Source organism: Hydra vulgaris, chromosome 11 (assembly GCF_038396675.1).
Source record: "Hydra vulgaris chromosome 11, alternate assembly HydraT2T_AEP".
Taxonomy (NCBI): Eukaryota; Metazoa; Cnidaria; class Hydrozoa; order Anthoathecata; family Hydridae; genus Hydra; species Hydra vulgaris.
Window position 1 is genome coordinate 11,318,362 of NC_088930.1, and position 14,139 is coordinate 11,332,500.

The 14,139-nt window shown below is 23.9% G+C and overlaps 1 protein-coding gene across 1 annotated transcript in view; it reads right to left on the reverse strand.

The window, feature by feature from the left end:
* LOC101241027 (transcription termination factor 2) overlaps nucleotides 1-14,139 on the reverse strand; it is a 44,763-nt gene that overhangs the window by 20,930 nt on the left and 9,694 nt on the right. Inside the window, exons 4-10 of the mRNA XM_065810076.1 lie at nucleotides 11,952-12,018; nucleotides 7,694-8,413; nucleotides 7,474-7,576; nucleotides 3,713-3,941; nucleotides 2,872-3,011; nucleotides 2,679-2,762; nucleotides 1,757-1,919 (exon numbers count right to left, since the gene is read on the reverse strand). Coding sequence (XP_065666148.1) covers nucleotides 1,757-1,919; nucleotides 2,679-2,762; nucleotides 2,872-3,011; nucleotides 3,713-3,941; nucleotides 7,474-7,576; nucleotides 7,694-8,413; nucleotides 11,952-12,018 — 1,506 coding nt within the window. The remainder of the gene's footprint in view (nucleotides 1-1,756; nucleotides 1,920-2,678; nucleotides 2,763-2,871; nucleotides 3,012-3,712; nucleotides 3,942-7,473; nucleotides 7,577-7,693; nucleotides 8,414-11,951; nucleotides 12,019-14,139) is intronic.

Sequence of the window (14,139 nt, forward strand, 5' to 3'; positions counted from 1 at the left end):
AAACCTCAATAAAGTGCTCATTGTCTCCAATAACTTGATAAACAACAACATATTTCTTAAAAAAACTATCCAATATCGAGTGAAACATCAATATTTCACATTTTATATACACATTGTACATAATATCTAGAATTACGCCATTTATTTCCTTCTTAGGTTTTGAATAACTGAAAAACAATTTTATATGAAAATCCTGCACTTGCTGTATAGTATTTCTTTGAAATACTATACAGCATTTTTTCTTTTAACAAAGAATATCTGGTAAGATAAAGCTGACACCATGTTGGCAATCTTTAAACTATTGTCTTGTTTTTTCCGTTATCATCCAGATTTTAACAAAACTTTTTAAGTCATTAACACCAAATGGTATTCGTTTATACTTATATAAAGTAAATAATTAAAAAAAATATTCCTAATCAATACTAAAGACAATATGATGTCCCACTGATTTTTAGTGTTTATTTTTTAATTTATAGAATGTTGCTTTGGGTACTTCAAAAAACTTAGAAATCTCAACAATAATTTAAGTAATTGTAACTAGAACAATATTTTCTTGTGCTAGGATGAGTTCTCAAACATTTCTTGACATTTTTGAATGCTAGAAATATAAAGATAATTGCTATTATCAATAAAAACTAGTTGATTGATAGCATATTAAACAAAATTATAAAAATAGCCATTTTATAAAACATTTATTACAAATCTAGTAAAAAAAACTAATTATTTGGAACTTCATATAAAAATAATAATAATATTAAAAATTAAAGTATCAAAGTATATCAATGTAAACAATAGAATATTGTCAATAGTTAGTTTAATTAAGCTACTACAGTAAAAGGATGTCTATTATTATGTATTATTGCAATGTTACTCAGACAGCAAGAAAATATTTTTGAGTAAAATTAAATATTCAAAGTTACTCTGACTTTGGTTATATTTTATCTGAGTGGAAATATACATCCCTTTTGCAGCAAAAACATGTAAGTTCATATTATTTTGAGTTTATGTTACAATTTGACAAATAGGTTAATAAAATACATAAGATCTTACCTGATATTCACAATATAATACATAATATTCACAATATAATACCAAAATTTATTTAATTATGGTAAAACTTCTGTAAAAAAAAAGCAATTTACCATATTCTCGTTGGTTGAAGAACAGGCAAAGAAATTACCAAAGAAAAAAACTGAAAACACTTACAGGTTTAATTCAATGTTATGGGCAAGTTCTATGTTACCCAGAATGACAGTATGAAAAAGTTTATCATTTTACCGTTCGGCACAGCACGCCAAAAACATAACTAGTTTAGTGTTAATATTTCTTTTTTGATAGAAAATAACGCCTAAAATACTATTTCCTAATCAGTTTACATTTTTAATTAAAAAAAATTTACATCATTGTTCTTAGTTTTACTCACAGAATTTTCTTCATCTATACCAATATTTGATAGAAAATATGGAATTGCCCTATTACTTATGCATTACTTATAATAGTACATATTATAAAATAAATCTATTTTATACTATTAAATAAACAGACATTTACTAAAATAAAATACAAATAAAAATTTAAGGTAAAGAATAGAAACGAATATAAATATAACCTAAATGATTTAATTTTGACGTTATATATATATATATATATATATATATATATATATATATATATATATATATATATATATATATATATATATATATATATACATTAAATAAATATATATATATATCATAAACAATTATTATAATACTTTCTAATCCTTTTTTCTCTTGTTGATCCATGATACACACAAACTGTCAAATTTGATTTATCTACACGCCTTTCAATCTCTTTATGCCATTGGTGAACAAGAGAAGCTGGACATATAATAAGTGTTGCTTTCGAAAAAACTAGTTGTGAATTAATAACAGGTTCTAAATGAATTTTTAGAGAACAAAAAAAAGTCAAAAACTTTCTTAAAACAGTAATATTATAATTTACAAACATTTTACGTAAATTACAAACATTTTACAAAAAATGCAATTAATGTTACATCAAAAATACATTTTGCATGCTTTAAATAAATCAAAAAAAAACTTCTTTGTTTTAATAAAATAAAATGAACTTCTTCATAAAGAAAAAAAGTATTTAAAGAATTGAGAAAATTTTTTTCATATAATCTTTAAGTTGATGATAAAAGTTTCAAATGATTGTAACAAACTTTTTTATTTAAATACTTTTACATGTGTTCATACATTTAAAACTTTTTTTGCCAGACATTTACCTTCAACTCAACAATCATTTCAAAATAAGATACTTATGTGAATTAGTTAAGATTATAAAGAAATACCTTAGAATTTAAAACTGAGTTCAGTTGAGTGCCACTGGGGCTGGCATGCCTGGTGTTATGTATAGAGCTTGGTGAATGGCAAAGGCAATATGTACTCTGAATATTGTTTCTTTTTGATGAGAATGAAACAATTTTCATCAGACATGTTTTAAATTCTAAGGTATTTAATAAACTCATAAATCTAAAAAAGTAATTTAGATTCCTATGTAAAAATTATGAAACCATTTTTTATAGATGTTACTTAAATTGAACATAAATTCAAAAAAATTACAGTTATGTATATACGAAATATTTTCTTGTTTACTTTTAAGAGCCAATGACATAATAGTTAATATGTACAAACCTTTTATTTGTGATCGACTTTCTTGTTTACTCTTAAGAGCCAATGAGATAATGGTTAAAGTTTTTCCTAAACCCATGTCATCAGCTAAAAAATAAAACATTTCCATAATATTCATATATCATACAAAATCTAATAGAATAAAAACTACAAAAGAAAGATTAAAATAAAAAAAAACTCAAATAAACAAAAAAACCTAAAATTCCCCCTGATGGAATTTGTCTTTCTCTCCATATTAACCAAGCTAGTGCTTGCTTTTGATGTGTCATCAAAGGTACATTTAAACCTTTTGGTTCATCTGCTTCTTCATTGGGAGCTGGGCATGAATCAAGTGACCTGTATATTTTCATATTTATTCACTTTATAAAACAAACAAAGTAAAACAAACAGATACAAATAGTGTACAATAAATATAAAATTTAAATAAAGAAATAACCTAGTTGAATTTATAACCTAGTTTTGGTTCATTAAATGTAATTTTTCTGGCATGATTAAGCTAGCTTTTGTAGTTTCAATAAATTTTTAACTCTTACAGTTCAAGCAACAAATGTTTCCTTTAAACTGCTAGAGAGACAATTATACACTTACAATTAAACATTAATCATAAATGGAAAACAATCAAAGCAAAAGGTCACACTTCTACACCACATAGCCAATTCTACCATTCTTAATCAATTAAATTTGCATTATTATTAACTTTCACAATCAAACTAAAATTTACATACATTTTCAACATCACAATTGAATGAAAAAACTTTTTTTTTTTAAGTTATCATTAATGATTTAAAAATTAAAAGACAAAAATTTGGTTGTGATTTAAATTTTGATTCATCAATATTGATAAAAATCAAAGAAATTTATTGTAAAAGGTTAGGCTATGATTAATTTATAAAAAACATGTGCAATAATTAAATTATAAAAATACATATTATTTAAAATAAAAACTATATAAAAATATTTCCAGATTTTTTTTTTGGATCATATAGATAAACATTAAAATATATTTAACTTATATAAAATATGTTTAAAAAAATTACTTATGAAGTTGTTCAACTGCCTCTTTTGTAACCCTTCCTACATCTTTCAACTTTGTTTGAGTCATTGGACCATTAAATAAAGGTGCTCCACGTTTGTAATGAAATTCTTGTAATAATGATTGTGGATAATTATACTCCAAATTAATTGTTGATGATTGCTTTGATAACATCTTAGATTGTTCAGAAAATTCTGTCGTTTTCTGATTGTCTGATTTTTCATTTGACGAATCTAGAATTTAAAACTAGAATATTTTATCAGGAATATAAAATATTTTAGATAGGTTTAAGGAAGTATAGAATAGGTAAGAAAGATGTCTAAACATCAAAAAATTCAAATTAAAGAAAAAAACATTTCACTTGAAATTGGGAATTGTTATAATTAGTTTTATAAAAACTGTAGTTATGTTACAACCAGGAAGTTACATTAGCTACTTATTTTTCAATATTATTATTTAAATTATTTTCAAAATAAAAATTGCGAAAAAGAATTCTTTAGAATATGGATAATTTTAGTTTGGTCATAATTCTTTTAAAAGAACTTATGTTCATGTCTGCATTTAGAAATTATTTCTGATTTTTTGTTTAGTAAATTTTTTTTATCCAAATGGGTAACGATTTCAAATTTTTCTTGCAAACATAGTATTCATTTTTTGCAAATATTATCGCAGGCAGGTGCAGTTTTTAGAATAGACCAGTTTATTTAAAATTAATATTTTTTCTTTTAATTGCCAAATATATTTTAACAACATAGTCTTTTTTGAGTATTTTTTATGTTTAAAAGATTGTTTGTGGTTGGCATAATGTTTTTTCTATTCAAGTGTTTGGTAATGTTTTTTCCATCCACCTTTAGTTAAAATAATGTATCTAATGTAACTTTCTGGTTGCAACATAACTACAGTTTTTATTAACGCAATTATAACGATTCCCAAGTTCCTATATATATATATATATATATATATATATATATATATATATATATATATTATATATATATATATATATATATATATATATATATATATATATATATATATATATATATATATATATATATATATATATATATATAGGAAAAAATGGCACATTTGTCAATTTATATAGTCATACAGTATATATACTAAACTCATTTTTAAGCGAATTTTTCCAATGGAAAATAATGAATAGTTCAATCTTTGAATTAAAAAATAAATAAAGCCACTAATGCCATGCATTATTAAGCACTATGTAAATCCAGAATCCAATGAAATACGATGCTGATAAAAATAACATTAGAGATGGCAGATATATTTAAATGCATTTGTAATACAAAGAAAAAAAAAAGAATAACAGTTAAAAGCTTGAAAGAAAAACTAAAAAAACTAAAATTTTTAAATCACAGTGAAAATGTACATAAATGTTTTGAAAATGTAAGAAAAGATGATAAAGCATACTTATTTGCTAAGTTTATTGCAATACCTGGAAAAGATTTCCAAGATACTTTTCTGGCTAGGCTCATAACAGTATTGGGTTGTTTCAAGTAATGTAAGTACATAAGTAATTGTTTATACAACTCAAGTTCCATAAGTTATGTACCATAAGTAAATTTATATTACTTAAGTAAAATCACTTTTTTTGTGTCAAATTTAATAAACAGAAAATTAGTATTTAATAAAAATTGGTGTAAAAACAGTACAATTTTCAATTTTGTATAAAGCCTTAAAAGTAAAATATTATTGTCTTTTTAGTTTACTTTTTGCTGCTTTCTCAACTTTGTTATACCATATATTCCAACTTCAATAATTTTGCTGAATACATTGAGGGGTGTCTCAAAAAAACTATTATGTTTTTTTGTTTTCGATTTATTTCTAGTAGTTTTGTTTTATATATTATTTTTATTTATCTTGTTTTGTTTTATATATTTTTCTAGTAATATTTAAAAAAAAAAAAAAAGTGAAAGTAAATGGGTCACGCCTTCAAAGAAAAAGTCACCTGAAATTTGGAAACATGTATTAAATTCAACAAATGAAAATATTGTTAAGTGTAAATATGGTTCTTTAACTTTTAAGGAAAAACAAGCAACAACAGCATTCCTTCAACATTTAGAAAAAGTAGTTGTAAAGTGTTTAAAAAGGATAGACACCTCAATGTCTTAAAATTCCAAATTAAAGGCACAGTATAATATCAATGTATTTTTGGAATACAGAAAAAAAACTTGAAAAGTTAAAGGCAAACAATAACTTCAATGTTTTTGGAATACAGAAAAAAACTTAAGATCATAGGAATTGTAGATAAAAAAAAATTTTAACAATATTAAAATATAAAGTAGCCTAGACCTTAGTACTTTAGTCTAAGGAAATTATAATATAGAAATAAAATTTAAAAAAAAATCCCAACACTATAAAATATTTGTATTTATTTTATGCTTATCTTTAAATTTATTCAAAAAATAAATTAAATATTATAAAGGGATGATGTGACAAAAAGAATACAAAATCACATTCAGAGTCTTTGAAGGAAGTCAATTTCAGTATTCATTAGGGAAAAGTAGATGCATTTATTTGGAGGTTAAACCTAAAACAAAATGTATTATGAAACACAGAAATATATTTAACAATAGTTTTGATATTTCATTTGAATACATAAGGATACCTGCTCAAAATGTGATGAAATAAAGATAAGAATTTAAAAAAATGTATAAGAACTTTTCAACAATTCTGACACCTTAAGCAGCCTTTGTTAATATCTTTATTTTCTTAATATTAACAAAAAATTATTTGTTATTTCTTAATATTAACATTTCTATTTCTTAATATTAACAAAAAAAAAAATATCTACAATTTTTATTACATAATTTTGTTTCGTTTTGTTTTTTAATATTCACTTGCTCTCAAACAAAATTTTTATCTATGCATATTATAAAACTATAGCTAGAAAAGGTGCAGATCACATGCTTTTTTATTTTAAAATGAATCATTCAAGTAGAGATATTTTGGTTTAGATCATTCAAGTAGAGATATTTTGGTTTTAGAGTTTTTATTTAGATATTTAGAGAATCATTTCTTAACTCATGTGTGGAACAAAAACTTTATTTTTCTAACTAATTGCAAGAAACATGAATTACACCTTTAAAATGGTATAAAAATTTCAGCGCTGAAAAAGTCCCTTCGATGTCACTGAGCTAAATCATGATAAGATAAAAAATACGACTCTTATGTATGATTTATTTATTAATACTATGATAATAGGTTTGAAACACGAACTAATAATAATCCACTTATATAAAGTTTCAGATAAATAATAGAATATATAAGTTGGTTTCTTTACTTATTAAACCTAAATTAGTTCTTCATTTTATGTAACAGTTTTGTGGTTGTTTTGTTTGAGTAAGATCTACTGAGTCTACAAGTTCTAATGGTTATCTAACATTAGTTAGGTTCTAATTTCAAAAATTAGTTTATAAAAAATATATATTCAGTAGTTGCTCTTTGATAAGTAGGCAAGTTCCTAATATTATAAAAATGGGTGAGACTAAACAATTAAACAAAACTAAACGTAAAAAAGATTAAAACTGGCGCTCATTGGTTAATTAAATGCTGCTTCACTTGCCTTATGATCAATTTATTTCACCTTTAAAATCTTATTCATAAGACTACTTTATAAAATCAACATAAGCAATGAAAAAAAAAATTATTCTTATAGTTTCAAACTTTCAAATTTGAATAACTCAAAACTAAAATGATGTAACTCTGCCATTTTTGTTCTTTATATTTATAAAAATTTACTCTTTTTTAACAATTCTTGAAATTCCATTGACAGCTTATTAATATTTTCTTGTATTTTTCGCCCACCATCAACAGAAACTGGGCCAATTCTATGTAACAAGATCTAAGAAAAAATAACTTTTATAGAACAAAACAAGTTTATTAAATTTTAATGAATCTAAATAAAAAAATATATATATATATAAAAGTATCAAAATAAAATAAAGTATAAAAAGCAAACTGTTTGTTTTTGTATATTCGATTGCAACTCTGCTAAAGATGCTTTCGTTGTTGGTCTTTCCTTAGATACAATTTCTTCAATTTCTTCTTCTGAATCACTTAAATCTATAATTGTTATAGGTGATTTTCTTGCTGTTATATGATTCGATGTTTGTTTATTTTTGTCAGAAATGCTGACATTTTCAATTGCATCAATATTTTTGTTGCTAATATTTTGATCTGCAACCTTCACTAAGTCATTTGATGATTGGCAAACACTGTCATAGCTACCATTATCTTTTCTACTAGATTCTAAAAAACTAGTATCACTAATATTAATTGATGAACGAGTAGAATCAAGGGAACTGGCATCAGAAATGTCACTAACACAGGCTGTACGAGAAGCGAAAAAAGAATCTTGTAAAAAGTTAACATTAGAGTCAGTAGATATTAATTTATTTAAACCTGAAGATAGGTCAGACGTTGGAGGTATATTAAATTGATTTTGTTTATTAGTTGGCTTTTCATGTATACTGGTAAGATATTCTTTTTTGTGATTTGGGTTAGAATGATCAGTTTCATGTGTAAATTCTTTTGTATTCTCTGTTCTATTACATTGTAACCTTTCCTCAGTTTTTTCTTTAGAAACTTCAAGATTTTTAGGTTGCTTTGATGAAGAAGATATATCAATATTTGCTTGAACATTTGTAACTTCCCTTAAACGATTACAAACAGGTTTGCTCTATAAAATAATTTAACGCATTATTATACACATTATTAGCTATATATTATTATGTATTATATTATTTTAAATCAGATATTGTAAATATTATATATTTGTAAACTATTCCAAATATGCTTCATTATTTGATCAGTCCCTACAATACCTAGCTACCTACAGTACCAGATTTTTTAAAATCATTGTTGTCAATTAAAGAAAATCAATTTGATACTTATATAGAAATTGATAAAATATAAAAAAATTATTTAAGACAAATTTATTATGAAACCAACTAAACAAATATCTGAAATAACAAACGCATTCAAAATTAACAAATTATGGATAGAAAAAGTTTTATAAATAAATCTTTTAAAATTATTAGCACTGTTCCTAAGTTGCTCATAATGATACTGCTGTAGTCATTTGGCTAATGTTCAATAATTGAAGTAAGTAAACTGCTTTTGGGGAAAAAAAAAACTTGTAAACAAATGATTAACAACTATCAAAAAGCTTTTGCAACTCCATTTAGCAAAATAAAAAAGTGTTTAATCTCGCAACATAATGATAAGCTAATAGAGAAAAATAAGCACTTTTTAAAGTTGACTTTTTGGAGATACCTATTTAGAGATAAAAATAAATAAACAGATTAAAATAAGACATTGAAAAAAATTTGCTATTTGACTTATTTCAAGCCTTCTCGGGACGCGAGTGCAATTGCACGCCTTGTTCATCCACGTTTAAAGAAATTTTTTTAGACAAACTGACCACAGCAGTTTGCATCTTTTAACATATAAAGATTTCAATAATTCGCAGCAAAAAGCTAAACTTATCTACTAAGAAGAAAAAAACATCTTAATCTTAAATAAAGGAAACAAAAATTTTAACAAAATATCAAGTTTAATTAAATAAACTAGAAAATTTAATAATTAAAAAAAGTAAATTAAAAAAACTTTTTATAAAATTTTTATACAGCTTTTGTATTCTTTTTTTTAGAGTCATTTTTGAGAAAAACATCTTTTATAATGATTTAACAACAATTGAAAGTTTTAATATCAGTTTATTCATGATTTTTATCAGTCCATATAATTAAAAACTAATTTGCTACATACGCTAGAACTAAAAGAATTTTGTTAATTGTTTTTCTTGCGTTTATTTGCTTATTACGTTTATTCATTTATTACATTTATTTGTTTATTTGTTTTTACATCTTTTTGCTTTTAAAAAAGTTTTTGCTATATTTGACGTTTTTTCTCAATACTTATATAATAGGAAATAAATTAATTATAGAAATATAGAAATAATATAAGAAAATAAATTGTTATTTATTTGTAAAAAATATTACTTAATAAATTTTTGTTAATGATGGAATAAGTTAAATGAATAACATAGAAAAGAATAACATAATTTCTTTAATATTTATCACATAATTTCTTTTAAATTGCCCAATTTTCAACGTTAATTCGAATTACTAGAGATAATGAACATAACGACTGCTCTGTTTAAAAAAATGTATTTAAAAACTTAAAAGAAGTTTTAAATAGGCTCTTCAAAATTTTGTTAAAAAAGTTAAGTAAATTAACAATGCACTAGCCCACAAAATATTGCACCATCGTTTCGTTTTTTTACATGAAAAACTTATTAAAATTTTTTTTTTTTTTTCAAGTAAATAGCAATTAGTTTTCTTAGTTTCCTGTGCATTGATAAAAACAGTAAAGTTTAGAAAAGACATTTGAAAAACAAATTTAAAAATTGTTTGTGTTTCTAGCGCAATTTATTATTAACTTTATATAATGACTGAAAAAAGTCATGAATAAATATATATCAAAAAATATTTTTATTTTTGTTATATTCTTATCTACTTTTTTCCTCAACTTGTATCAATTTTTGGTAGTGGAAAATAACAATAAATAAAAATAAATATTTATTTAGTAAAATATTTAGGTATATTCTTATTTTTTTGACAACAATTTTCTTTTTTTTTGTTATTAAATTTTTTTTTAGCTTATTTTATTTAGATTTTTTATTTCGTTCTTTTCTTCGAGTAATGCTGTTTTATTCTCTAGTTTATTTTGCCGCGAATTCCTAAAATGCCTTCTTTATGAAAATGTGGTTAAGTTTTCAAAGTTACTTTAGCATGGACATACAAGGCGTGCAACTGCACACGCTTCCCGGAAAGGGTTATTATTTATATTTATGTATATAGATTTAAATCATTCTTTTTAAACTATGTTGCTTCTCGACAAAGATGCCCAGGAATTAAACCTAATTGCGCTAACCATTAACCAACATGAAATCTAACTGCATCATGAGAAAAAAGAACCTTGATTGAAATCACAGGTGCTGAAGCTGAGCAACTATATCATCTCTTTTAACAACTTTCAGCAAATTTTGTTGCAATATTTGTGTTTTTGTTTTTTGCATGACCTCTGTCAACGGAGAAGATTTAACAACAAAATTCAATTGTTGAAATATTTTGTGGCACCTCCTTTGTTAATGAGTTATTAGAAATAAAAAAGATTTTCTTAATGAAGACTAAACCTCAATAAAATTTAGGTATTAGGTAAATTTAGGTAGAGGCAAGAGTAACAGATTAATCATTGTTTAAAATCTATAGATCCATATCTGTGTGTTATAGATGCATTGCCATATCACCATTTTTTTATTTAAACATGACACTATGAAAGAGTTTAATCATTATTTTACTACAGGATTCACTTTTTGGCATTAATCTGTTTTGCAGGTCAGGACTGAATGTTTTTAATAGCACCACAAGGAAGATTATCTTCTAAGGCTTATTAGCACCCACAATTAAACTGGGATTTTATACCTAAGTTTTTCTTCTCCAAGGTAAGTTTTGTTTAATGCATCTAAAATTCCTACAAAAAAAACACTTCCCCATGTCCAGTGACCTTTTTTTAAATGTAAAAAAAAAAAAAACACGGAATTTCTGAAAAAAAATTTCAAACTTCTTCAGAAAACATAGTAAGATTAGTTTTTTAATGACTTAAATTTTTGAGTCAGCTGTTTTTAGTAACAAAACACATTTTAGCATCAAAATAATTTGAAAATTGAAACAATATAAGAAAAAATCATAGATAGAATTTTAAATTTTCAACATTTTTTAATGGACAACATAAAATGATTATAAAAATTATTATATTATTATAGCCCCTTAAAAAATTTTTATCTAATATCATTTTAGTATATTAGTGGAAACAAGGATAAAGGAAAAAAAAAGAATTTTATTGTTATTAATATTTCTATATAAAGTTTTACTAGTTTTGAGACATAACATACTTTTTGAAAAATGATTTTTTAAGCACTTAGAGACTTGTTAAAAAGAATCAGATTTAATGTTTTTTTGAAACTTTTATCATCTTACTTTTCTACAAAGCCCTCTAAATCTATTTTAGTTTTAGAAAAATTTGTTAGTGAGAAAGAATTAAAAGTTTAAAGAATAGAGATAAAACTTTTTTGAAAAATGCAATGCAATCAGCATTTGATGGACCTTAATACATACTCTTAACTGATTGTCATTAATTTACACAAACATAAATACTTGAAGTAGAGCATGTCCACACCAGTTCTTCCCGGCATCCTTTCCAAACACACATCGATAATAGCATCTAAAAATAAAATATATGTATGTATGAATGCATGCATGCATGTATGTATGTATATATATATACCAGGGTTTACAGGTTCTAAATGAAAGATTTCACTCACATATAATAAAAGAACATATATAACTGATCATATATGTTTTTAATATAAGTCTTTCATTTATTTACACATCACAACTAATTTAAAAAATTTCTTTTTTATGACTAAGTTTCACATACAAAAGTACTTAATATAAAATATCTTTTTTCTATATTGAAATTTGATCAAATAAAAAAGTGAGAAAATTTCTATAACTTTATCTTAAAAATTTTTCCCTCTTCCATATTAAATATTGAACTGCTTTTTCTAAAACTTCAACTAAATTAAATTTCAAGACATTTTTCTTCAATCTTTTTTTTTTAAATCATTTCCATTGACTACTTATTCAAATTCTTTTTTTTCTTCTGTCTCTTATATGATTATAACAAACTCAATATTGTAATTGTTGCAAAAAAAAAGCTGATGCAGGTAATTTGCGATGCTTGAATTAGACTAAGCAATAAAAGCTCACAAAAAAATATGAAACATTTTTAATGCAAAAAACTTTTTATATAAAGGAGGATAAGTAGAAAAAACAAAGAAAAAACTTATATATAAATCATAGGCAACAGTAAATTTATCGTTAAAGTATACTTAAAACAAAATAGGACACAAGTAACCATAAATCTTCATTAAATACAAAAGTTTAACTTACTTTAAAACAAATATACATATGCATAGATATATAAATATAAAAAATGAATAAATATAAAATGATAGGAGGTAAAGATAAAGAAAAAACATTATTGCTTTTGTGTAATTATAATTTATGTAGTGATTGTAATAATCTTCTCCTCAGAACCTATTTATTATTATCAATGTTTCGAATGGGCTCAGCACCAATACCTAGTTTATCCCATCAGATAAAAATCATCATCATTTATGCTTTACCCCACAATTTACGCCTATTACATACTGCAGTAAAAAAGGACTTCAAAACCCTAACTAACATGTCTACAACTAACATGTCAATAACAAGTTCATATAAAGTTATTTTGTATAGTTTACTTTTTTCAAAGGAATACAAATAACAATTAATTTATATGTTGGTCTGACAATTTCTCATATAATGTTAGATAAATTACTTATGATATCAGTTTAGTCACATTTAAAGCCTTTTTAAATAATTTGATATGACCTAAAAGTAAATAAGGGATGTACGCTCTGACTTTTGGGCGGTCGCTAAAAAAGCGACTTAAAGTAACCAGTTCATTAATTTTGGTCGCCCGCTGACTTTTTGAGTTGCCAGTTGCTATTTTTTATAAAATTTTTTGCATTCATTATAGTCATATTTCATAGTAGGGCTGAGTGTAGACTAGAAATAATTTGCGTAAATAAAAGTAATATTGTAAACTATTAATAACATTCGCTTTTCTTCTTTCTGATAAAGCACAAGCAGATGTATACGCCATTAGATTTTTCACTTAAATTGAGCGCTCATTTTATCAAAAAGATATGCGTTTTTTCTTTTTTCTTTTTAATTTTTATGTATTTGATGTAGCATTTTTAATAACGATTTATTGATTTATAGATAGATTTTATACAGATAAATTATCAGTTTTATAGATTTTAGATTTTTAGATAGATTTTATCAGTTTTTAAATATTTTTTGAATTTATTTTTTTATTTATTCATTTTATTTATTTATACTATGTTTGTATATATATATATATATATATATATATATATATATATATATATATATATATATATCAGGGTTTTGGAGCTGGAGCCGTAGCTATCTGGAGCTGGTGTTTTTACAAGGAACTGAGCTGGAGCTAAAGCTGAAATATTTCTAGGTGGAACTGGCTCCAAGCTTTTTGATAACTTGGAGTATCAAATGTATGAATACTTTTTGGTAAAGGGATTTCTAAGTACTATGAAGTTATTTTTTGAAGATTTTTTTAAATTAAAAAGTAATTAATAATGCATTTAAAGTTTTATGATTTCCAGATAAAACATTTTATACTATGATATTGATATTATATGTATAGACTGAGTGTTAAGTATTTGATGCTAACTTTGAGGTACTTAGAAACTTAATA